Source organism: Xiphophorus couchianus, chromosome 4, assembly GCF_001444195.1.
Source record: "Xiphophorus couchianus chromosome 4, X_couchianus-1.0, whole genome shotgun sequence".
Taxonomy (NCBI): Eukaryota; Metazoa; Chordata; class Actinopteri; order Cyprinodontiformes; family Poeciliidae; genus Xiphophorus; species Xiphophorus couchianus.
Window position 1 is genome coordinate 2,734,131 of NC_040231.1, and position 26,066 is coordinate 2,760,196.

The 26,066-nt window shown below is 40.9% G+C and overlaps 3 protein-coding genes across 6 annotated transcripts in view; 2 read left to right on the forward strand and 1 right to left on the reverse strand.

Moving 5' to 3' along the window:
- tp53bp1 (tumor protein p53 binding protein, 1) overlaps window positions 1–10,340 on the forward strand; it is a 23,902-nt gene extending 13,562 nt beyond the window's left edge. For 3 of the 4 annotated variants that reach the window (XM_028014216.1, XM_028014218.1, XM_028014217.1), the window contains exons 20-29: window positions 165–385; window positions 3,968–4,123; window positions 5,446–5,843; window positions 6,089–6,280; window positions 7,256–7,435; window positions 8,643–8,831; window positions 8,952–9,046; window positions 9,389–9,585; window positions 9,784–9,920; window positions 10,049–10,340. In XM_028014216.1, coding sequence (XP_027870017.1) covers window positions 165–385; window positions 3,968–4,123; window positions 5,446–5,843; window positions 6,089–6,280; window positions 7,256–7,435; window positions 8,643–8,831; window positions 8,952–9,046; window positions 9,389–9,585; window positions 9,784–9,920; window positions 10,049–10,236 — 1,953 coding nt within the window. In that variant the 3' untranslated portion in view covers window positions 10,237–10,340. The remainder of the gene's footprint in view (window positions 1–164; window positions 386–3,967; window positions 4,124–5,445; window positions 5,844–6,088; window positions 6,281–7,255; window positions 7,436–8,642; window positions 8,832–8,951; window positions 9,047–9,388; window positions 9,586–9,783; window positions 9,921–10,048) is intronic. The other variant, XM_028014220.1, reaches the window with a different exon arrangement.
- Window positions 10,330–21,547, reverse strand: tubgcp4 (tubulin gamma complex component 4). Its single transcript, XM_028014221.1, has 18 exons — window positions 21,342–21,547; window positions 20,097–20,225; window positions 19,838–19,960; window positions 19,704–19,757; window positions 19,570–19,626; window positions 18,911–18,990; window positions 18,616–18,817; window positions 18,028–18,193; window positions 17,833–17,957; window positions 17,296–17,346; window positions 17,109–17,214; window positions 16,554–16,661; window positions 15,463–15,607; window positions 14,365–14,542; window positions 13,033–13,167; window positions 12,498–12,617; window positions 12,294–12,433; window positions 10,330–11,712 (listed from the first exon to the last, which is right to left on the reverse strand). Exons 1-18 carry the CDS (start codon window positions 21,417–21,419, stop codon window positions 11,706–11,708), a joined length of 2,004 nt encoding a protein of 667 aa, XP_027870022.1. The 5' UTR covers window positions 21,420–21,547; the 3' UTR covers window positions 10,330–11,705.
- A 140-nt stretch (window positions 21,548–21,687) lies between these two features.
- cdkn2aip (CDKN2A interacting protein) lies at window positions 21,688–25,860 on the forward strand. Its single transcript, XM_028014222.1, has 4 exons — window positions 21,688–22,000; window positions 22,204–22,450; window positions 23,512–23,636; window positions 25,114–25,860. Exons 2-4 carry the CDS (start codon window positions 22,206–22,208, stop codon window positions 25,695–25,697), a joined length of 954 nt encoding a protein of 317 aa, XP_027870023.1. The 5' UTR covers window positions 21,688–22,000; window positions 22,204–22,205; the 3' UTR covers window positions 25,698–25,860.
- Window positions 25,861–26,066: the final 206 nt, after the last annotated feature.

A 26,066-nucleotide genomic window follows, 5' to 3' on the forward strand; every position in this document is an offset into this window, starting at 1 on the left:
GTATTAGGACGTAAACAGTCCTGGTGAAAACGACTGACTGATGTCCAGAAAAAAGTCTCTGCTAAAGAAGCTTGAGTGCATTTAAGCATATTCATAGAAAGTTGAGTGGAAGGACAAAATCCATCAGAATCCCTTTGTATTGGACCCATCCTGCTTGTTGTCAGGAGACCGAGGAGCCTGTGGTGGACTGTCAGGTTCTGGACAGCGACATTTCTCCGTGCCGCACCGGCAGCAGCTCCATGACCTCCGGTGACCTTGGCGACATCAGCTCTCTGTCCTCCAAGGCCTCCAGCCTGCATCACAGCTCCGGCGGGACGAGCGGCAGCACCGGCCTCAGCAGACCCGACTTCGTCATGCCGCCCAGCAGGGGGTTCCGATCCGTGAGGTACCGCCCCGACCAGTTCTCCTCCTTTTTTCTGTCCTCTTCCTGCATGCAGAGCCGCCACCCCTTCACTTCTTCTGACTTTCTAACCTGATTTCTCAGTGGTTCATTGACCTTCGCCTGGTCCAGGCTGCCACAGGCGTCAGTCTGGGTCCGTTTAAGGGGGCAGTATCGTTTCTTACAGGCTTTTTTATAGCACAATCAAGTAACTATGTTACTTTCAGTTAATGTAAACATGTTGCAGCATGACGGCACACAAAAAACTGCTAGCTGACAATGGCTAGCATTGTTTTTAGCTGTCCTGCTGTTAAAATACCATGCTAAGTCTTAAATGTACGTACACCTGATATATAAAAGAAAAATGGACGCGGTGCTTTGCTACAAATTGTCAAAACTACGACAACTAGATAAGATTTTTTTTTTAAATAACGATGGAGAAGAAAATAGGGCAGTTATGCTAGCTTGACTTTGATTATCTTAACATGTAGATGTGATGTGGAATTAGGTGTTTTCTGGTTCATTTAAAAACTAAAAAAAGCCGACCTAAACATCAACTCTCAGACCATCAGTGAAGCAGGAGTTTAAACTAGTTAATCAACCAGTGTTAGATTAGCTAATCTAACACAGCGATCACATATTAGTAATTGCAAAATGAACATCAAGACTAACAACGTACTGCTGTAACGGACTGAATGTTCTTTTTTCTGTGGTGGAAATGTTTGAGAGATTTTTGGTGTTGAATACATTACATTGATGATACATTAGTGAATTTGTTGTCAGTTAGTTGCTATGGCAACGAGTCTGTGTGTAGCATAGCTGACACAGAGAACGAGAAAAAGAATACAAGTGATTTTTAGTTGTTTTTCTGCATTATTTGTCCTTTTGCTGTGACCCACTGCACTGAATTAATCAGACCTCCAGATTTTATTTGAACAGAATCGTTTTACCGTGGCAGCGCCGCTACAGAGGGCATGTAGAAGAATCATCTTTTTGCCCTTCACGGTTATGCACATGTGCAAATTTTCTTTATGAAAACAATAACATTAAACATGAATATCAAAATGCTACATATGTCAAATATGACTTGAAAGAAATTTTACTTCCCGGTGTTGTTGCGCAACAACCCCCCCTCCTTTCTGTCTCTACTCTCTCACTCTCGTACTTCCTCTTCTGAGAGGGGAGATGTGCTACCAGCTCTCCGTCTAACGGGTCCGTTGAGTTTCCTAAATCTGCTGGGATTTACCCTGTCCAGAACTGAAGTAAACTCTGTTTAAGCTGGTTTCGAGAAACGATTCGCCTGGTTATCTGACGGCCTCCATCCAGGTGTCCCACCCTTCTTCCCCCTGTGAATTAGCCAGACTGAGCAGCCTACAGCCAACTAGTTTCACAGAGCACACCTGTTAACGGTCGCTTGTTCTCTATTTTGCAACTTGCATTTGTTATTGAACCAGGTAGGTTTTAGTGACTCGGGCGAGTCCCAAGGATGTTGTTTTAAATATGGGCTACCAGCAACCTAAAAACATTTTCCACTTCTTCCTCTCCAGAATCAAACATCAGAGCTATTTTACAACCATCAAAGAACTTTAAGGTGACTCATTAACTGAATGTCCACAACATCTTTTAGATTTTCTTTATGCTAAATATTTTATTAGTAAGGCATTTTTGCAAGGGTCAGTACAGCTTAATTCAGTAGCAGAAATAATCAAATAAGTAAAATCAATCATCTAGTCTATCTTTCCCTACTGCTGACACTGAGAACTAAAAAAGGGAACCTTTGAGAGAGACGGACGGAGTTTGGTGTTTCGAACCCCAGACCTGGCTTGATGATGAAGAAGGTGCTGCAGCAGGAGGAAGATGTTGATCGGCGAAGGCAGGGATCTCTGTAGGTCTGATGAGCTTCTTCTCCGCATGGATGCTGAGGTCACACAGGACTTGGTGCTGGCAGGAAAAAAGGCACCAGTTCTTCTTCCTTGTCTTTGTCTTCATCTTTGTCTTTGGGGTCTGAACCCAGCCGATGAGAGAAGTGCGATTCGAAGCCACAGATTGTGGGCCTGACGGGTTGGTCTCCATGTGCAGGACAGTCTCCGGCTCCGTGGCCCCGGCTCTTCTTCAGCTGCAGAGTTCTTTGTCCATCTCGATCTTGGCTCGAAGCTGCCCGGAGGATCCAACAAAAGGTTCCTCTTTTGCACCCACCTTTTATAGGGTTTATCCACCCCCCTGGTGCGCCTGCTGTCTGCTTAGACAGATGATCTCATATCCATCACTGTCTTACAGACATTTCCTGATGTCTGAGCTAATGTCTCAGGGTTGCTCAACCTCCTGTGTCCATTGCCTGCACGACCTTTTCTAAATAAGGCGTTGATCATCTCTGCTCTCCTGTTAGTTCCCCTTTTTCCCTTCCTTTCACCTTTCACCTACCATCTACCTCCAACATATCAGTGATGTTTAATTGCAGTTGCACCTTTTTACACCATTTCAAGTTCAATGTCAAAATCACATTTATATTACATTTATTTTCTTTAGCTTCTCTGATTTAGCATTCATTTATAATTTTATAACCATAACTTATTAATTATACTTATTATAATCTTAATGTGAGTTATTACAGATGTTTTTCTGAAAAGAAACCAAGAATAATCCATGATTCTAATTATTTAATACCAAAGTTACAGTTACTTGTTTTTCTTGTAGTTCTCACAAATATAAGTGTAAGTATTATTACAAGTAAACCAATATTAATATAAGTATTTTACTTTGAATCTTATCCAATTACTAATAATGTTTAGATTTCATTCTTTAAAACTTTCATGCTTTAAACTAAGGAATAGTCTCAGCTATTTTTATAAATCTGCAGGCTGGAAACTTCCTCTTTTTCCAGGAAACCTGCTTTTCCTGTTTAATGAATCTCTCTGACTAACTATGATTTCTTATGATTAGATAGAAAAAAGTAGAATTAAAGCAAAGTTTGCATGAGACAAAAACAACACACACAACTAGATTTATTTTATTGACACTTAAGTCTACTGCTGGGCCTTGATATCACTTGAGTGATTCATTTTAAAGATAACTTTATTTATTATTACTGTTAAACTTAAATCTCCAGCATGGGGAAGTGGGATGAGCTCGGATTTTCTTGACACCGGTGTTAGAATAGAAGAGAAATGCCAATTTACGCCTTGAAATTGGGCATTTGTCTCTTTAAGAAGCTCCTGCTCTTTCTGAAACTCCACATACAGGAAGTCGTCACAACATGGCTCCTCTATTAACCCTTTAACATTGTTTTTACCAGAGACGTAGCTCCTTTAATGAGCTAATTGCTGCTGGTTAGTCTATAGGAGCTGAGTGGGGGAGGAGCTGCGCCTCGAAGGCGGGGCTAGGCCCACCCAGGCGTTTTACACACTGAATGGATGCCATGGAGATTAAAGGATTTCTCAAACATGCATGAAAGAATCAAAGCAACATTAAAACATGATGTAAAGCTTAAAAAAAGCTTCTTTAACATGATACTGCCCCTTTAAGACGTCCGCTCGAGTCGACGCCTGTGCTGCTGGTCCGACTCCGTTCGTCCCCTCTGTGTGTCTGCAGCCTCAGGAGGGGAGGTGGGCATCCACAGAGGGGTCACAGGGGTCAAAGGGCGGGGTCGGTGGTCACTGTGGGCAGAGGCGGCAGCAGCTTCGTCCCACTGACCCCTAGAGGAAGGGCCCGAAGGGGCCGGCCTCCGTCCCGCTCCTCCCCGTCCAGGTGAGTCCGGCCTGAGGCTCCGCCCACAGTAGGAGGGCCGGCTGCACCGCCGCTCCTCAAGTTAACCCTTCGCTTCCTTCTGTTCTTCACTAACACGCCTCACACAGAGAATCACCAAACTGTGTTTGCTTGTTTTATTGGAAAAATAAAAAAAAATAACCCATAAATTATTTATCTGTGATGAAAATCACTTTTCTTTAAACTAGGGGCGTCCAAACGTTCAAAACTAAAATTAAACAAATAAAGCAATCTTTTTTTTCACATTTTAGGAAAGAGATGTAATTGGATGTTTGCATGTTATTTGTATTGATAAAAAGGCATTTAGTTTTCTCATATTTTAAGCTGCATTTAAAAGATTAAATTTGTTGTTAAAACAGATTTGAGTCACTTTATTTCAAAATGTTTGCTATATTTAGCCATTTTTTATATTAAAAGCTGATTTTGGTGCAACAAAGTTAATGTTTCAGTAAAAGTCTCTAAACATCTACTTATAAAAACTATGTACTTTTATGTGGCACGTTGCATTTTCCATTGGAAGAAAATTATGTCTAATAATTTTAACTTGATTACAAATAAAAATTCTTGACTGAACTATTACATTTTAGGCAATAACATGTTTAATTTCTTATTACAAAAAAAAAAAATTCTTTGCACCTTTTAAGGTATATCTAATATTGTATACTAAGGCTTAAATGAATTTTTTTAAAACCTGATTAATCAGCAGAATAACTAAATGTCTCGCTCAGACAGCAGATCTTTGATTAAATCAGATTTTTAAAACTTTTTTATGGTTGTTAATGGTACTATTTAAAGATGACCGCAGACCTCTTTATGAGCAATTACTAGTACAAACTACTAGTACTAACTAGAAACAACCAATCACAGCCAGGAGGCGGGTCTTATTGCTGTCAATCATCCCTCCCCTTTGTTCTCTGCTGCGCTGCAGCTAGCATAGTCTGTCATGAATGCTAGTTTGCGATCATGGCAGATAAATGGTTTTTATGCCATTATCACAATTAGCAGCGTTTACATGAGGTAGATTGACAGCGCTAAGGGGCCCTCACCCTGGCAGTGATTGGTTGTATTTGGTCAGGCGCGGTGCATTTCTTCAGACGGCAGTAGAAGCTCAGGGAGGAGGTAGAAGAGAACGATTTGTTCTTCTCATGTTAAACTTAACGACATGGTGACAGATTTAACAAATACGTAAAAAACATATTTCCTACAAAAGCTACACAACGAAGGTTTAGTGAGAGTCAAAGAAAGGCCGACAGTGTAACTATGGAGGAACGATGTTTGACTATGTTTCTGTCTGTCTCTTAAAGGGGCGGCGGCGCCGGCCCGCTGCAGAGGCTCGGCGCTCTCGCCCAGACTCACTCCTCCTCTGAGGACGAGCCGTTTGCCTGCATGCTGCCCCCGCGGCTCCCCGCCAGCCCGTTGGACGCCGACCCGCCCGGCCGCTCCGACTCCCTGCGCTCGTCGCCGGATGCGTCGCTGTCGGCCGGCAGAGGCTTCGTCGGTCTGCGCGTCGTCGCCAAGTGGTCGTCCAACGGCTACTTCTACTCTGGTCGGATTGTGAAGGACGCCGGGGACAGCCGCTTCCGGCTCCGCTTCGACGATGGCTATGAGTGCGAAGTGGCGGGGAAGGACATCCTGCTGTGCGACCCCATCCCGCTGGAGACGGAGGTCACGGCGCTGCTGGAGGACGAGTACTTCAGCATCGGTGAGGAAGACGACTCGCAGTTAATCAATCAGAGGAGATGTTTTTGGATATTTAAAATGTCTTCCAGTTCCGAGTCTTAAATATTCACTAGAATTTAAAGTTTATTGATCTTTGAAAATGTGTTCTTCCATTATGTTAGGTGAAAATGGTCTCAAACAGCATCATTCTTTTTATGGCAATAACTTCTGGGACAATTTAACATCCAGAAATATTTGTCTTTGTGACGGTGCTCCTGTCCTCTGCAGGGGTCGTGAAGGGCCACAAAACGGAAGGCCAGGATCTATTCTACAGCGTGGAGAAGGACGGCCAGAGGCAGTGGCACAACCGGACGGCGGTCATCCTGTCCCTGGATCAGGGCAACAAGCTGAGGGAGCAGCACAGCCTGGGGCCCTACGAGCCCACCACCCCGCTCACCAAAGCCTCCGACATCAGCCTGGGTACGAAACTCTGAGAACCAATACGCCACACGGCGTTGCTTTAAACATGCCACACCCACAGGGGGCGGTGTAGCTAAGCTGAAACCTGTATCAGCCAATCAGATTACTTCTAAACAGCCATGACTTCCTGTTTGGGGCCAGAAGGTTCACTGGTGTGGACAGGTTTATATATAAATACTTTAAAATAATGTATTAGCATATAAAGTTAATAAAACACAAGATGATGTTGATTGTAGGAGCATTGCAGATAGAAAGAAAAATGAGTAAATTTACCCCCAAAATCTCAGAAATTTTCCAGAAAAGAACAAGAAAATTTCTGTATTTGAAAAGTCAAATTTTCCTAGAAAGAAGTCAACAACTTTGAGATTAATCTCAGACGTTTTCTAGAAAAATCATGGAAATTTCAGTTTGAAAAATTTTAAATTTGCTAGAAAAAACAAAATTTTTTAGATTAATCTCAAATATTTGAGGTAAAAAAATTGAAATTTAATTTTGAAAAGTTGAGTTTCATTAGTTAAAATTGTTCAACTTTTCAAACTTTTTTGTAGAAAAGATTGACATTTCTGAGTTTGAAAACATTTTCTACAAATAAAAACTCAGAAATGTTCAGATTGATCTCAGACATTTTCAACAAAAAAACTTAGAAATTTCAATGTTTGAAAAGTTGAACATTTTTGAAATTTTTCAAACTCGGAAAAATCCATGTTTTTTTCTCAGATATTTCTGAGATTAATCTCAACATTTCTTTGTTTTTTTTTCTAGAATATTTTTGACATTTTGTCAAACTTGAAAATATCAGTGAAATTAAACTGAGTTTTCATGTGGTTGAAAGGCCCAAATGCATAAAAGTATATAAATTTTCCCCGGAAATAAGGCTCTATGTGAAGAAGGTTTGAGTCAGTAACAGCGTCCGCACTGAAGAGTGTTGTCAAACTGAAGTTCTGTGGTTAAAGTTAGGTCCTTTGTGTTCCTCAGATAACCTGGTGGAGGGGAAGAGGCGGCGCAGAGGAACCCCAGGGGGCGCCAACACGCCGAGCCGCAGCTCCTCCGGCGGCGCCCGGACCCCCGGCCCGTCCGGCAAGAGGAAGCTGGTTCCGTCCGAGGAGAACAAGACGCCGTCTAAGAGGGGGCGAAGAGGGGGAGGAGCCAGAGCTGGTACGGGGCTCCGCCCACCTGGACCGTGACTGGATCTAAACGGACTGGGGGAGGGGCTTAAACGGGGCGGGGCTTCATGGATCCTTGGATGAAATTTTGATTTTAACGAGAGGAAAATTATTTTTGTACCCAAGATTATTGGGGCCACAAAAGGACAAAAAGAATTCTGATTTTAATCTTAGAATTCCATTTTTTTCTCAGATTTTTTTTTTCTGTCAGAATTTTGACTTTTTTTCAAACTTCTGGATTTTTTTGTCTTGAATTTGTGACTTTTTTCACCGTTTTGTCAAACTTCTGATATTTTTCTTTCTTTCAATTATTTTTTTCTCAGAATTCTGACTTTTATTTTATTTTATTTTTTACAGAATTCTTGCTTTTTTTGGAATCCTGAATTTAATTCTCTGAGCTCAAAAGTCAGAATTCTTCATTTTTTCCTTGCTGGCCCTAATCCTCTTCTCTGTTTTTGGGATTTTAACTTAAATTATGATATTATAATGTTTCCAGTAAAATCTTTTACAGAAGGACTTTTAGGGTTTTATTTTTTCTCTGAGGGTTGCTTGAGCTTCCTCCATCAGAAAGTGTTTTAAAGGCTTGGATTCCTGATTGATTGTGAAATCTGTTGTGTGACCCGTTACCATGACGACCTGGCCCGCCTCCATCCTCCAGAGTGATGTCTGCTGCTGAGGCTGAGCGGGTAACGAGCTGCTGACTGGTGTGTGTGCACAGGTGGAGGGACAATTCACCCGGTGTCTGTGACCTTTGACCCTGTCGGGATGCGTTTGGTGGTGAAAAGAAGATCAGATTAAAATTTTTTATTTTTAACAGTTCTTTTAGTGAACTGTTCATTTACTGAACAGTTTGTTTCATCCTGCTCAGTTTTCCCGTCACCGTTCAGCATCGACTCTGGAATTATGGGATGTTTGAAGGAAACTTCAGGATTTCTGCCTCAACGTCTAAAAAACTAGAAAATATAATCTGTTTGGCCTTCAATTCATCAATCTATTTTAAAAAATCATCCATCCATCCAAAACTTTTCTTCTTCTACACATTAAAAATGATCTAGTCATTCTGTAGACCTTTGAGTTCATCAGTTTTAGATTCCAGACATGGAGAACGTGAAGGAATCCTGGGATTAGCTCATTCTGTTTTAAAATGGCTGCCCTTCCTGTTCCTCTGTAACGCTCTCTGCTTTCTGGCTGTTCTTCAGGCCAGCGGCTCAGCGTGTGCAACACGTCCGGCAGCGGATCGGACCTGCCGGGTCGGCCCAGCGATGTCGTGGAGACCCACGGCCCGCTGCCCCAGAACTCGTCTCTGTTCATGGGCTTCGCCTTCATGCTGACGGCGTCGTCAGAGGTCGACCGGATGACCAACAAGGTCACCAGCGACGACGAGGAGGGTGAGCTGCATCAGCGCTCCAGATCCAGAAGCTTTTTTTTTTTTTTCAGAGGGTTTAATGATCGATCTGGAGTTTCCTGGATGATTTCTTCTTTTTGATGATGCTTTATTCTCGGCCCAGATTACGTCCAGACGGGTCCGTACAACAAACCGTACACAGAGTCCCAGCTGCAGGCCGGCGGCGGCTTCATCCTGCCCGACTTCAACGAGGAGCAGGTATGATCTCACAAATATCAACAAGTTTTCCTCCTTATTCTTCAGTAATAAAAAGTGTTTATTCAGTTAGTGCAGCTCTCTTTTTAAAGATTTTATTCAAAGGTTCGAAGCAGTTATAATTTATTAAAATATTCAAGTACAAGGAACAAAATACAAACATTGTGACGTGCCTTTTGTTTGTGAACTTTATGCCTTTAAAGCTGCAGTATGTAACTTTTTTAAAATATATGTGTTGAGACTCACCATGTAGTGACGGTTTGAGACAAATAAATTGTGAAAAGTTTGATCTAATTCACCTCCACCACATAGTTCTGTCTCGTATCGACCCGTTTGTTTTTTCAGTGCAAGGCGGCCTATCAGAGCCTGCTCATCGCCGACCAGCACTGCCGTACCAGGAAGTACCTGCTGTGTTTGGCCAGCGGCGTTCCCTGCGTCTCCCACATCTGGGTGCGTGACTGCTGCAAAGAGAACAAGCTGCTGAACTACAGGAACTACCTGCTGCCGGCCGGCGTCGGCCCCGAAGACGCCATCGTGGAGTGGTGAGGCGCCGCTGCGCTAGCTTAACCGGGCTGCAGATTCTGTTTCATACATAACAGGATTAATACACTGGGGGGAAAAAAATCGGACTCTACTGTCAAACTTTGACTTTCTCTCAGAATTCTGACTTTTTCTCTCAGTGGCCCTAATCCTCGTGTTCCATCATTTCAGGTGATTTTAATTAGTTTTTTTTCTCTCAGGCATCCGCGCTGCAGCCCATTCAAAGCACTCCGGGTCCTCCTGGTGTCCAAGAAGCCGAACGAGTTGTGGGCCCAGCTGGTGACGATGGGCGGAGCTTCATCCGTACGGCAGCACCAGACCGACGGCGATGCATCAGGTACCGGTACCGGACCCACATCCCAAAATTCTCCCCGAAATCTCAGGGGAAAACATGGCCGACCGTTGGACTAAACATGGCCGACCGTTGGACTAAACATGGCTGACTGTTGTTTCTTCCTTCCACAGAGATTCCTGCCGGGAAGTACGACGTGGTGGTGGCGGACCACACCTGTCCGCCGGCGGTGGAGCGGAGTGTGACATCACAGGAAGTGCCGATTGTGTCTCCGGAGTGGCTGGTCCAGAGTGTAATCTGTGGGGAGCGTCTGGGTTTTAACAGCCGGCCTCAGTGCTCTTCCTCCCCCTCCTCCTCATAATCTGACTGTAAGGCCTTGGACCAAGCTCAGTGTTCTGTTGCATGCCTCTGCTGTACATAAACGTGTTTTTATGGGACAATAAATTGTGACATGTTTCATTTTAACTTGCCTGGGTTTATTTTTACACAGTATGTCTACATTTACATAAGATATATCAGTTACGCGCTGGACAGAATATCTGCAAAAGCTGCACAAAAAAGACTCATGTGTTGGTATTTAATTATATAAAATCATTTTTGAGTCTGGATGGAAACTGATCACATATAAAAGCTTCCTACATGTTTCAGTTTCTCCCTTACGACGGCGTATTGGAGCCATTTAGGTAGAAGGAAAAAGAGTAAATTTCCCCAAAAACTCAGCTGTTGAGATTTTTTTTTCAGAAGTTTTCTTGAAAAAACTTGGCAATTTCTGAGCTTGGAAAGTTTTTTTCTGAAAAAAACCTAAAATGTTGAGCTAAATCTCAGCAATTTTTTTTTTACCTCGGAAAGTCAAAACCATGCTAATTAAAAAAACAGGACATATTTTGTGTTTCTTTTTTGAAGAAATAAAAAGTAAATTTTCCTGCTGAAAAATTCAACAATATTGAATAATCTCCAAACTTTTATTAAAAAAAAACAACTTGGAAATGTTTTAATTTGAAGACAAAAATTTGCTAGGAAAGACTAATTTTGAGAGTAATCAGAAATGTTCTAAAACTGAATTTTTCCACTTTTCAAACTCAGAAATTTTCAAGTAAAAATTTCAGTTATTAGCAATGAAAGATTTCCTGAGTTGTTTAGTGAAAATGTATTATTTTTTTCCTCATCTACTTTGGCTCTAATACCTTCATCCTCCCAGCTGAACACACCTGGATGGAGACACTAAATCCTCACATCACACTGCAGGTATGAAGAGCCCAAAATACCTTCAGAATGAAATAAAGTCAAATATTTATACTTTTCTAAATTATGAAAAGAAAAAGAATGTAAATGCATTAAATAGATTAGATTAACATGATTCTCTATGAAATTGAACATACATTTAAATATTGACATTGAAATTTGAATACATTTTATTTCAAGGAATATGTGGGCATTTAATCAGTTGCAGTGCTGCAACTGATTGATTCATAGATCAGCCAATCTTTTTTTTCCAATTTTATTACAGTTTTATGAAAGAAGTATTTCACTATGAGTTATTTGTTCTTGCAGGCGTCTTAATGAGCCTGCTAGTGTGTCCAAGCAGGAGAACCCTAACCACAGCCTTATGTGCAACATTCCCAGTACTTCAGCCCAAAAATATATATTAAATTCTTCCGATCTTGCAGTCTGTACTTTACTAAGCAGCTTAAATATTCTTTTATGTGAGAAATGAGCCTTAAATGCTGCTTTATTTGTGTGAAAAGTCCAAACGGAGATTGAAGCAACGAGTCCAGAGGAGTTTGAGATCGAGGTTAATTTTCTGGCTATTTGATCGTCGTCCTGCTTCTCTTAAACCCTGGAAAGAAAGATTTTATTAGATTAGATTATTGGATAGTTTGGATCATCCTACGACAGCAGATCAGGGCCATTTTACATAAAAAAGGAGAAGTAAATTTACGCCGAAAAATCTATGTTAATTTCTGAACTTTTAGAGAAAAACCAAAAAATTTCTGAGTTTAAAAAGTCGAACATTTGCTAGAATTAAAAAAAAACTTGCTAAAGGGTAGCAAGCTTTTTTGCTACCCTTTTAGTAAAACAAAAAAGAAAAGAAGCAAAAAATTTGGTTTTTAATTCCGTTTTTGAGTCGAGTTAGTTTTAAACATTAAGAATTTAAAGAACTCAAATTTTCTATAAATTTGAGTTCTTTTGAAACTCAAATTCCTAAAAAATTTTCAACTGCTCACACTCAGAAACTTGAAAAAAAGGAAAGAGATTAATCTCAAAATCTGCGTTTTTTCTAGAAAATTTCTGATATTCTTCTCCAAATGTGTGATTTTTCTTGGCAGAAATGTTCTCCCTTTTTCCTTTCTATGTACACTGGCCCTGCGTCGCCGTGGTATTTGCTGTAGGAGGTTCTGGTTGCAGTGTGGGTCGTACCCGCCCAGCGTGCCGCCGGCCTGTGTGTAGTACTTGTTGTAGTCCAGACGCAGCAGCAGCTGCGCCAGGTCCGAGTTTATCTGATGGTTTCTCACGCTGGAGAGGATTTTGAAGAGCAGGGACGACTGGCGCCGGAAGCCCTGAAACGACACGGCGTCAGCATCGAGTCGGACCCGCGGCCGGCGCCGGGTGGGCAGGGCTTACCTTCACCAGCAGGTCCAGCTGCTGAGCCGCTCCGCGTTCGTCCAGCGGCGCCACACTCTGCCCCACCAGAGAGCAGAAGCTCTGACACAACTCTAGGATCTCACTCAGACAGTGGAAAACCTGCAGGCGAACGCACTGGAGGTCAGACGCCAACTGGACGACCTTTGACCTTCTTCAAATCTAACAACTTAGTGTCAGTCAACTCAGCCAAGTTTGTGCAGCAAAACTGATTTTCTTGTGATGCTTTCGCTTTGAAGATATTAATGAAAGTTGGAATCAAGCAAAATGTTTGTGCAGCAAATATTTTAGTTTGTGCTGCTATTATTTTAAAGATAATATTTAAAATACTTACAGAGGTCATCCGAGGTCAACCATTCCCACTCCAGCCTCACATTTAGCTTTCAAGAATATTTTCAAAACAAATGCAGCACAAACAATTGACACCAACTTGATTTGGGTAATATGGTGTGGTTGAACTTTTGATCTTTAAACTATCATTAATATGTTCAGAACAAAAGCAGCACAAATGACGTACCGGCTTGAGCAGGATGAAGGACTGAGCCAGCAGGTTGCTGAGGAAATGGTCGTGGGCCAACCGGATGCTCTCAAAGTCTCTGGTGGAGTTGATCTGCTGCAGCAGCTGAGTGAACTGAGACTCCAGGACGTCCACCTGGAGACGACAAGCCGTTACCGATTCAAATGATCAATTAATGATCCAACGTTGACTGATCTTATCTTTTGATGACGACTAAAGTTAGTCGACCATATGATGGCTTATAAAATAATGGATCATTTATAAGCCATCATTTTCTTCAAAACCTGAGTTTTCTCCTGTAGGAAGACAATCGGCTGCATTTCCATAACATGAAGCATGAAATTTTACATAATTTTTCATTGTGAACCAGATTTTTTATATGTTTATATTTCAAAACAAAACTGCATAAAGTGCATTTGTACCTCCGGACTCGGTTATGGCCGCCATTTTTAACTCTGTAACAGCTGGATAAGGATGAGCAGCAGCGCCCTCTGCTGGAATGCGGTTATACTACAACACTAAAAAGGTCTAATAGGACACTTTTAGTTAATAGATTGAAACTCATTTTAATCTAATAAACCATTAATCAAGAAGTCGGTTAATTGTTTGCAGCATTTTGCTGCAGCGTCTGACTGTTCGCCAGCAGCACAACTCTGAACCAACATCTTGTCTAGGCTGAAAAATAACATCTGATTTTTTTCATACCAGATCCGATTTTCTCACTTTCTTTTCTAAAAAAGAAATTACATATGACAGAAAGTATTTCCAGAAAGAGGTTTTTATTTCAGTCATCCTTCTTGTGAATTGTACAATGGAGTATTAAAGCCAGGATAAGAGAATTTTGGTTTAATTAGGAGAATAAAGTTATAGTATTACCAGAATACAGAAGCGATTTTACCAGAACATTTTATATTACGACAAAAAAAGTTGTTTTAATAAGGAAAACGCTTCTATAGTTATCAAGTATAACTTAAAAAATATGTTCAACATTCCTCATTTAAATTTTTTGGTATTTTTGTGCAAAACATCTCTTCATTCTCCTTGTATTATGAGTTTATTCGGGTAATATTAAAACTTTATTCTCATATTATTTCGACTTTATTGTTCTACTTCTGTATTCTCGTAATTAAAATCTTAGCCTGGCCCTAATCGTACTCCGTAGAGTTGATCTGAATTCAAACTCCAAACAAATAAAAGCTGCAAAACAAGATGGCCGCCCTGGGCCTGCTGACATCAGCAAGGAGTTCTTTGGTGAAAAACAAAAATCCAGATATTTAAAAAAAACAAAACAAATTTGACTAAAACGGACTTATCACCCAGATCTAGTTTTACCTGTAGGTAGTACTGCAGGTTGTCGATGAGGAACACCATGTGGTTGCGAAGCCTCCACTTCACTGCGTCTGATTGGCTGGACTTCAGGTGCTTCCTCTGCATCTGCAGAGCCCAGCAGTGCTGCAGCTGCGACTGCACCCGCCGCACGCTGAGCAGGTACCTGAACACCACGTTGTACCTAACGCACAGGAAGTGGAGATGAAGGCTGACATCAGAAACCCAGAGATTAGAGCTGTTTAAAGGGTCGGTGCTCTGTGTTTTCCAGAGACAAATGATCATTTTATAGTATAATCAAGTAACTATGTAACCTTAACCCTAATCAAATAAATTTTACTTCCTGATTTAACCCCTTGAAACTGGGCCTCTGTCTCTTTAAGAAGAACCTTCTCTTTCTAGAAGTCGTCCCAACATGGCTCCTTTATTAACCCTTGAACAATGTTTTTACTGAGAAGTAGCTCCTATAATGAGCTCAGCAGATGTTTGGCTACACCAGGTGTTTGCTAATTGCTGTTGGCTAGTCTGAAGGAGCTGAGAGGGGGAGGAACCATTTTGCACATTTGAATAGTTGCCATGTCGATTAAAGGATTTGTCAAACATGAATGTGTAGCAGTGTGATTGTAAAAGGGGAAGTTTATTGCGGAAGGAAATTATATGAGCTTTTATTCTGAAAAGACGAAAACAGCAGGGTAATTTCCGGTTTTGAAATTATGATTTAATTTGCATTTAATGTGTTGTTCTGACTGTAACTGTGAATTGTTATCTTTGCTGTTGAGTGTATTAACCTCTCAGGTTGTTGTGAGTTTAACGGATCGTACCGTTACCGTGGGTGAAATGTTTTCCTACACTTCCAGGCGGTCTCTCTTTCCGTTTGGATCCCGTGAGAGAAGGTATGAAGTCATTTCTGTGCGTAATAAGTGTATTTTATGTATCATGAGTGATAGTTGAAACACTGTTTTTGTAAAATAATGTTTTATGGGGCAGTTAAAGTTTGTTAAAGAATGGTAGGAATGTATTAGCAGGTATTTAGCACCTCTTATGCTATATAAAACCTTGCAAAAAGTAGATTTTACGTGGTACTGCCCCTTTAATGATACGCACTTCTCCAGGACGGCGGGAGTGAAGAGGATGTGCAGCGGCCACTGGACCTTGTAGGCCAGGCCGAGGGCCGCCCAGCCGGTGGGCGGAGCCTCCCGAGGAGACGAGTCCTGAGGAGGAATGGCTCCGTCTCTGGGACCCGACGCCTCTGAAACACAAACCAGAATAAATCTCACTGGAACCAGCTTCAGAAAACATGAAACTAAAGGAGCTCTAAATGTTTTTAGGCTCTTCTGAAAAGGAATCGTCTGTCTGTAAATGTTTTAACTGAGGAGTCTTAATTAATTTATTTACGATTGTTAACTTTTTCTGTTTTCTCTGTGAATTTTCTGTAACCTCTGTGTGTCGCTGCCACTACAGAATTTGAACTGGGTGAAGCTAAAACTGGAACTTGAAGAGTTTTGGGTAGAATATATTTACAAACAGGCAATTTTTTTAGTCTTAAAATGCAAAATGTATCATTTTTGTACAGTTTTGGATTATTTACTGCTCTGAGTGTGTTGCTCTTTCTGGAAATGGCCTTTTTTACAATCTGTATGCTAACGATTAATTGATTACTAAGTTAGGTGACGATAATTTCAATAATCGATTCATCATGATTAATACGATTAATTGTTTCAGTTGTACAAAAAAAGTTCTACAAAATACACTATAAGATGATGAATGGAGCCTGTAATCCCCCAAAAACTTTCAAATGCCTCAAATGTTACAGAAAGTACATAAAAATAACCGGCTGGCGCTTTTTTCTTCTTCAGTATACTAGAATTTAATAAAAGTTTCAAACAAAGAACCTTGTGAAGTAGCAGAAGAATGTTCTTAAAATACTCCCAAGGTACCAGAAAGTACTTCAGAATAAGTACTCTGAAAGAAAAGGTACCAGAAAGGAAACTTCTGGCATCATAATTACCACATTTTCAGCTTAAAAGGCATAAATTATTCCAAAAATAAAAAAAACATTTTTATATATGAGAACAAATATTTCTGCCTCACAAACTCTCCAACCAGCCTTTAAATCACCGGGTAGCGTTTGCTGCCGATGTTTCTCCGCTGATCGGCTGAATGATTTGTTGTTTGCAGTGAGGTTGTTTGCTGACCTTTGGCGTCTTTCCCCTGGTAGTCCACAGTGAGGTGCAGCAGAGGCAGCAGGTTGTCGTCATCCAGGAGAACCTTGTGCGCCGCCTGCTGGAAGGCAACGTTAACGTCTGAAGGCAGAAAGCACAGAAACATGTGAAAACTGCAAAATAAATTTTAAAAATAACTTTAAACACATTTACCAGCCAGAAGGTAGGAAAATAAACAGACAATCAAACAATAAAAAAACTAAAACCCAAAAAGAAAATTATAAAATATAAGAAAACAAACAGCATAAAAAGGAAAGAAACAGAATCGAACAGAAAGTAAAAAAGAAAAACAACAAAGAAAAACAGATAGAAACAAAAAACAGAAAGAAAAATAAAACAACAAAAGACAAACAGAAAGATAAACAAAAAAAATAAAAAGAAACAAAGGAAAGAAAGACAAGCAGAAAGAATGAAAGACAAGACAAAATCTAAAGACAAAGAAATAACGGAAGGAAAGAGAAAAAAGAAAGCCAAACAGAAATAATTGCGCTAACCCCTGGGTGTGAGTGTCTCGGCAGCCATATTTACCGTGCTCAGTGACCGCTGTTGGCGGCGCCTTCAGCATCTGCTGGGCGAGGTCGATGAAAACCTGGTAGAGCTCCCCGCGGCCCAACAGGTAGAAGTCCTTAACGATCTGGAAGAGGCCGGGAAACGTCAGCACACATCCATCCTTCCAAGATCTCTGCTCCAGAAAACAAACGGCATGACCACAAACCTTGAGCTGCTCCAGCAGATCCGCCTCCTCCACCATCAGAGTCCAGAGATGCTGCAGAGCAGAGAGACGTGATCTGGACCGGCCAGCAGGCAGAGCGCCGGCGGTAGGGCTGGGCGATTAACCCATTACTGATCAATAAAATTAGTGCTTTCTGAAGATTTCATTTTTGGAAAATCAGGATTTTCTTTCCACCAATGATCTCCTTGGGTTTCAAAAGTTCCAAAAATGGACTTTTAAAGGGGGCCTATTATACAAATTCACATTTTGCATATGTTTACTCTCCCATTTGGGTTTTTATTGCTTCTAAAAAACAACCAAAGTGCTTAAAAAAAAAGAAAAAAAAGCTATTTTTTTGGCAATGACTTAAAAGTGTTTCTGGAGCCGTTTTTAAAACCCGTCAGATGTAATGTGATGGGTCAGCAGGCACTACCTCGTTACCTAGCAACTCCAGCCTGTTACCTAGCAACCCAAGCAGAGTTCCAGCACGTACAATGGCTGCTGGAAAAGAAAAGTGTTATTTCAAACATCTGAACCGACCTCGGCCACCGTGCTCCGGATCCCGTCGATCACATTCTCAAAGTCCACCAAGCTGAACAGAGGCTGCTGTTTGAGTCTGTGCAGCTCGGCAGCAAACGCGTCCTCCTGGTGTTTCAATATGGAGCCTGAAACAGAACAGTGATCAGAACCAGGAGGCGCTCTCACGATGCTGGGCGCAGGTCTGCGGGTCAGTACCGGCTCTGGACGGGCTGTGGTTGTGGTTTTCAAACATCTGAACTGACTCGCCCACAAACAGGATCTTCTCTGCCACCCGGATGGGAATGTAAGACGGCAGCATCTCCGTTCGCAGAGAGAACTGCTGCAGAGACGGCGCCAGCATGTTCTCCTCCTCGATCAGCCGCTGAGCAAAAGACAAAAGTTAGAAACCATCAAGTCAAGTTTATTTTATTTGCAACAAGACAGTTCAAAGTGCTTTACATCATAAAAACAGAAAACGGCAGATCTTGATGCGACTTTAATCCTTATCACCTTTTTTGAAGAACAATTTCAAAAAATGTCATAATTCCTTTTATTTGTTGTTTTGTTTATTTATTTTGGATATTTAAAATGTCTTCCAGTTCCAGTGTTAAATGTTCTTTGGAATTTAAAGTTTATTGACCTCTGAGAATGTGTCCCTGCATTATTATTATGTCATTACATTTATATTAAAATAAAATGTTCATTTATGGCAACAATTTTTGAGGAAATTTATCATCCAGCAAAATTTGTTACCATTCTTTAGGTAAGATTTGAAGCAGTAAAGTTCTGTTGGCAGCGCCTCACCAGGTCCTGCAGCTCTCTCAGCTGTTTTCCACTCAGACCGCCCAGGCCCAGGTCCTCCTCCTCCTCGTCCTGGTTGGCGGCGGCGCCTCCTGCGCTGGGGCCCTGCTTGATGAAAAACTCTTCGCTTTGGTCCAGCAGCAGCCCGTGCAGCATCCAGGCGGCGAGCTGCTTGTACATCACACCGTGACACACGGCCAGAATCCTGCAGGAAGCATGAAGAGAAGCACCAGAGGAGGGTTTCGTTCTGCATCTCAGAGTTAAACAGAAACAAACTTTGAAACGGGCGCGGACTTACTTTTCTAAAGCCATGCGCACCGGAGGAAGCCCCCCGCAGCTGTGCTTGTACACCGTCTCCAGGATCTGACAGCCATGGATCTAAAACACAACTCTGTTAACCGACTGCATTTTAAAAACATGAGAATGGAGCTAAATTGGTGCCATAAAGTTTGTTCAAAAGAAAAAAAATGACCTAAAACAAGTTTTGAAACTGAAAAGTTAATTGAATCTGAAAAAAAAAAAGTTTTAAAAGTGAAATACATTTTTGAAACAAAATTTGAAAAAATAACGTTTTGAACGTGAAAAAAATACTGAAAATAAAGATAAAAACTGGAAAAAAGTTTTCAGTTTTGAAACTGAAACTTTTTAAAAGTTTCATTTTTTAGTTTCAAACTTTATTTTAGTTTTCAAATATTTTTTGTTTCTTTTTGTTAACAAATTTTATGGCCCTAATTTAGCTCCATACAGGAGTCCATTTAAGGAAGAAATGGAGTCCTTGTCACTGGTTTTCAAGGACTCACTCAGATATGAAGAAAAATGAGTTTCTGAAAAGGGTTAAATTATGAAGAGCTGCATTATATACCAAATCACAATTATCATCGCAGGGTTATTGTGGCCATCAGTATACATCAAAATGAAATGTTTTAGATCATAAACTCCTCATTACATGCTTCTTACCTTCTGTGACTTTATAGTTTCCACCACCACGATAACGGAGGGAAACAGCAACTGAAACTTAATTTTAAAAAAAGTAAAAGTTCAGTCAAACTGTCACATTTGTAAAATACTTAATCGTTCGTTCCCTGAGTTACCTGATCGAGCTTGTAATTCACGTGTGATATCGTCAGATGTGGATCTCCCAGGAACTGAAACATAAGCGGAAGTTAAACGAGGGTCCTGTTGTGTGCTAAGCTAGGCGAAGTCTTTGGCTGCACGGTGATCTTACTTCCTGTTCGAGGTCCAGCAGCGCCTGTCGGTACGGCTGCAGCATAGAGTCCAGTCCGGTGCAAAACGCTCGCAGGTGGATTCCATGAAGGCCCGTCTGGTTCGGCTGGTTGGTGTGATGTTCCTGAAAAACACAACATTTTAATTTAAAGTTAAACAATTCCAGGTAAACATGAATTAAACGGGCAGTTGGACTCATTGAGTTCATCATTTTTGCCAACTTTAATGCGGAAGTAAAGTTATGTAACATAGAGACTCACTTGTTGATGAACGTGGCCGGTGTGCTGCTCTATGAACTCAGTGAAGCGAATGTAATCTGAGCCCAGTTTGCACAGCCGGTTCAGGACACTGGTCTCACTGGGGTGAAGGAAGGGAAGGTCCTGGGACACCTAGGAGAGAAACCACATATCATGTTTAACTGAGATAAAAAATGACAGTTTGTCAAACTAATATAACCTCACCAAGCACTGCAAAAACATAAACTCTTACCAAGAACTTTTGTTTAGTTTCTAGTGCAAATATCCTAGTTCATTTTAAATAGAACAAAACTAAACAAGTAACTTCTCAGCAAGATATAGGATCTTTTTCTTTTTTTTCATCCCTATTAAGGCCTTAATAGAGATGAAAAAGTTCTAGTTCCATTTTTTTTTATAATATGGAAAAATGTCTTGTTAAAAGTGAAATAATCTGCCAGTGAAACTTCTACTTATTTATCAACATTAAATTATTATTTACTGAAAAGTTACTTGTAAATAAATTTTGTCTTCTTTCAAATGTACCAAGATATTTGCACTAGAAATTCTACCAAAATACTTGGCAAGATTCTGTGTTTTGCAGTGTGCACAGAATTCCTGATGCTTTAGAGAGGAAACTGCTGCGGCTCATCAATCTGGGAAGGGTTACATGGCCATTTCTAAACTATTTGAAGTCCTTAATCCTAAAAGGAAAGTCTGTTCACAATCTCAAGTGGGAAAGCATTTTAGATAACTATCAATCTTACCGGGAGTGGAGAAATGACGAAAGCGCCATTTCAGAATCTAGTATGTTTTCACACAAGGAATCTCACATTTGCATCTCATGTCCTGGATACTCAGAACAGCGACTGTTGAAAATCTGCGGCTGCTTGTTTAACTTTTCACAACCACCTTTTCCTTCAACTCAACTTCCCATTAAGATGTTTGGATGTAGCACTCCCTTTTATTGGACTGTCTGCTGGACAACTGTCTATTCAGCAGCCTAACCCATGATTGTGTAGGCCAAAATCTCACATTTTTCATCGGCTTTATGTAATATTTAAAGTTTGAGAGAAACCGACAACTAGATTTTCGCTTCCTGAAAGCCACGACAAATAACTCTGTGGACTGAATATATTTATTTGTGTTTTAGTCTTTTAATTAAATTACTCAAATAATTTCTCTCATGTAATAAAAAAAACAGCTCAGAATGAATGAAGGGTTTAAAATTCACAGAACAGCTAGCTGGAATCCATTTTGCATCAGTTTTACCTGTAAACCTGTCCGCTTGTTCCATGTGAAGATGGTTCCGGGGTATCCGCTGAGCGCCAACAGCAGCTCGTGAATCATATTTAATATTTAAATTATTATTTGTTTTAAAAGCCCGATAACTCAAAGCAGAGTTTTATTTTTTCATTCACGGACAAAAACAAACCGCCATCAGACTTGAGAACAACCGGAAACCGTCACTGGATGAACGCTAGCACTTCCGCGGTTGCTATGGTTACCAACAGCAGCCGAACGTAAGCTAGCCAACGCTAACTCGTTTGTGTCTGTTTTAAAAATATTAATAAATATGCCTCAAAAATCGGACTGGGTGGTTTAAAGTTGTTCTTTATTTGCGAATGTTATGCCATTTGCGAATGTGAGCCGGTAGTTTACGTCCGAGTTGTGGGAATTGTAGTTTTTCTTCTAAGTCGCGGCTCTTACGTCACTGTTCGACAATGTAGCTAGCTAGCAGCGTATCGCAACAGAAACAGCGCAGCATGTGAGAGTTTCTTAATGTTAAACGAGGAGATATTGACTCCAAAACAATGGCGGCCTTGTTGCTTATCCCGTGTAAGATAAACGATGCTTTGTAGTTCTACGTGGGCCTTCTGGTTTAGCTAATGTTTCTCGACTTGACGTTTGGTTCAACTTATCGTCAGCAGGTGAGTGCCACTTTTTAACATTACTGGTCAGTTAAATTAAACAACCAGGTGAGGTAATAACAGCGCAACACGAAATATTCAACGGCTTAAGCTATCCTTACTTGTTTTTCATGTTGGTTAATGCTAATCTGAGTCGGTCTAACTTGGGCGCTGCTTTGATTCAGAGCGGAAGTTTTGGAAATCACTGTCCCTGTGTCCATCAGGGATGGCGGGGGTGAGATGTGGAGATGACGTCTCAGAGTACCTGAGCCAGAATCCGCAGCTGGCCCAGTGGATCGAGTCATTCCGGGGCTACTGTGAGAGCAACAAGCAGTGGTCTGCTCGGAGGGAGTTCATTCTGAGGAACATGGAGGCTTTCCCCACGGTGAAGCCGGGGACCTGCAGCAGCAGTTTGGACAGACTACTGTCTCTGTCCATGGTCTGGGCCAACCACGTCTTCCTTGGCTGCAGGTAGGTCCCTGAGGGCCGGCCCAAAGCCTATGAGAGTTAAGCGCCTGCTTAGTGCCTCCACACCACCAGGGGACCCCAAGAGCACCAAGCTAGCATTATAAAAACTATATATTTAAAATGACATTAAATAAAACAAACTAAATTCTATTATACATGAAAAAACAATTAATGGTTTTTATAGTTGTTGCACAAATAGTGTTTAATATTATCTTATTTTGAGTATAATGTCCTCCCAGATTTTGTCTGTAATTTAATATATTGTGCAACTTCATATGAATGCTATCATCACAATAGGGCTGGGCAGTATGGCATAAAAATTAAGTTTTAGATTTATTTTCCAACCATTTCCGATTTAAATCAGTGTTTTCTCACTAAGTAAATTAAAACAGAGAATATTTTCAAAAAGTGTTTTTTATTTAAATCGTCTTTTCTGTAAGTTGTACAACGGAGTATAAGGGACAGCCTATGATCATTTTGTTTAATTAAGAGAATAAAGTCATAACATTAGCTGAATAAAGACTAAATTTATCAGAAAAATGTAATAAAATTACATTATAAAGTCCTTTTAACAAGAAAAAAAGCTTATAAGGTTCTCAAGAGCTAACATAAGCAGCTCAGTGTTTTTCCTCGTAATAAACTTTGTTATTGCTACATAGTTTCAAATTCCAGTCATAATTTGATGCTGATGAGTTTAAAGATTAAGTATTTATCTCTAAAACCAATACCAAAGTATAACTTCACAAGGTGCTCAACAATCCTCATTTAAATTTTTTGCTAGTTTTCGTGTAGAGTTTTCATAGAATTACTACTTTATTCTGATAATTAAAAATCGTTGCTTGGCCCTAATATTCTGTCGAGTGACTTTGTGTTTATTCACCATTTTAACTAAAATGAAATGATTTTCAGCTTTACCATCAAGAAATGAAGTCAAACATTTTTTAGCAATTAATAACAAAGTGGACTAATTTTAGAAATCAACAACCAGAAAACGGTACCTTCTGAGCTTTTCCAGCTTCTCTGCACATCGGGCTGATGTAACTTTGCTCTGCTCTCCGTCTCAGTTACCCGCAGGCCGTCATGGACAAGATCAAGGATATGGGCGACGGGATCGTCGTCCAGGACCCGCCGGTCCACAAAACGACGAAAGACGGAATCACAGCCAGAGGAAAGCGCAGCGCCCCAGACGGTGATGAAAACCACATTTCCATTATTGTGAATCATAAAAGTGACGCTGGTTGGGTTTTATTGAGCAGTTTGAGTTTTGTTTGTTTTAACTTGGGATTTTAAAAAGGACATCTAATTTTGATGGAGTGTTTACACAGTTACTGGCCTTCAATTTTTTAAAAAGCCTTAAAATAAATTAATCTGGATTTATCTCATTCACAACTAATGGCGGCCATTTTCTTAAAAACCTGAGTTTTCTCTTGTGTCAAGATGACTGATTGTCTTCATAAAGGACAACATTTTTCATATGCTGAATAAAAAAAGAAACGTATGATCAGTCAATCAAGTCTATTTATATAGCACATTTCAGCAACAAGGCAGTTCAGTGTGCATTGCATCATAAAAACACAAAAATATTAAGTCATTAAAGACACCACACAGTCAACAATTGAGAAAACCAGGAAACATTTTATATACTGCTAAATGCCATAATTACACATCAAAATATTGTTCAGTGTTTCATTTGTTATGGTTCAAAAGTAACTCTAAACATCTGGGTTTTAGTTGAGATTTAAAAAACTCAGTGTTTCTGCAGTTTTGCAGTTTTCTGGAAGTTTGTTCCAGAGTTGTGGTGCATAAAATGCGAGTTATGGATTAATTGAGATTTGTTTTCATTACAAGGCAAAATTTTCATATGTTGAATTAATATGTTCAACATATTTTTCACAATATGTTCAATTGAATTCAATTCATTAAATTAAATTGAATTCAATTTAATGAATTCAAATTGTTAAATGCTGATTGAATTAACATAAAATTGTGTTTTTCTGACATTATTCAACTTGGACAGTCCTCAAAATCAACTTTGCTTAAAGGTATTATGTTTTTATTTATCATGCAATAATCTTTTCAGGAATGCTGGGAATGGTAGTTCTTTAGTTCACTTCTTGCTTTTGGGGCGGTTCCGGTCCGCTTGGCATTCACATATGTATTCAAACCGAACCAGAGTTCACTTCAACCAAACCGAGACCCAGGTTTCGAGGCGGACCAGACTTCAATTATGCATTCACACATCACACGAACTGGACTTTCTAGGCAAACAGACTGGAGTTGGATTAAAACGGTCTAAAAAGGGCTGGTGTGAACACAGCTTAGCTAATCATTTGGAACTATCCATCCATCCATCCATTTTCTAACACCTTTGTCCCTAGTGGGGTCGGAGGGGTGTAGGTGCCTATCTCCAGCGAACGTTTCAGGTGAGAGGTGGGATACACCTGGACAGGTCGCCAGTCTGTCGCAGGGCACATTTGGAACTAATTTTAATCTATTAAAACATTAATCAACTATTAATCATAAGTTGATGAATTGTTTGCATCGCTAAGATGTGACCAGGTGAGAAGTTTTCTAGTTGATGGTTGATATTTTCCTCACCATCGGCTCTTTGTTCATCATTAAACATGTCTTCTTCTGCATCAACAACATTCTGTCTTCATTCCCAGACGGCAACCCTGAAAGTTGTGTGAAACGATCCAGAACCGAGGCCGACGGCCGGCCGTCCGGGAGAGCGGCGACGCGGTCTGCCATCCAGAAGTCCGGGCCGCCACCTCAGGCTCCGGCGGAGCAGCAGCCCTTCTTCAACCGCCTCTACAAGGCCGTGGCGTGGAAGCTGGTGTCTGCCGGCGGCTTCGGCCCCAACCTGGACCACTTCGAGATCCTGCGCAGCTGCGTGGAGTCGTGCAAACAGACGGTGACGTGCGTGTTCGTGCCGCTGAAGGACATCGAGGGCCTCCCGGCGGGACGCACGCAGAAGGATGGCCACGTGTGCGAAATCCGCTGCCAGACCGTCTACATGGGCACGGGCTACGGGCGCGACGAAGCCGCCGCCAAGGCCATGGCTTCCAAAGAGGCACTGAAGGTGTTCCAGGGCCGGAAAGTGACGGTAAAGATCTGCAGGCGGCGCTACAGAGGCAGGGAGGTGGAGGATCTGGTGCTGCTGGACGAGCTGCCGCGGACTCAGGGCTTCCCTCCGGCGCTCAGCTACCCGTTCCAGGACGAGCCGCAAGACGAAGGTCCAGACTGTTAGCCAAACCCGATGCATCTTAAAACAAAAGGAAAGCGTTAAATTTACACAAAAAAAAGGCTTCTTGACTGATTACAACCAGTAACAAGCGGCCATGTTGTTGGTTTTGTTGCTGCTGATTTGTAGTCGAACCTTCAGTTGAAATAAAACTGTCACTTTTACTTTAGTTTCTGAACAGTTTCAGCATTTTTAGTGACAGGAAACATACAAATGAAGCAGATTAGAAATGCTACTATTTCCTTTCTGACGGTTCCAGTAAGCCCTTTAATTTTAGGGTTTCCTTCCTCAACCTTCTCTATTGCACTTTAAGTTATTTTTGACCCGGACTGGAGCTCTCTGCACTGCAAAAACACTAAATCCTACCATTTTTTT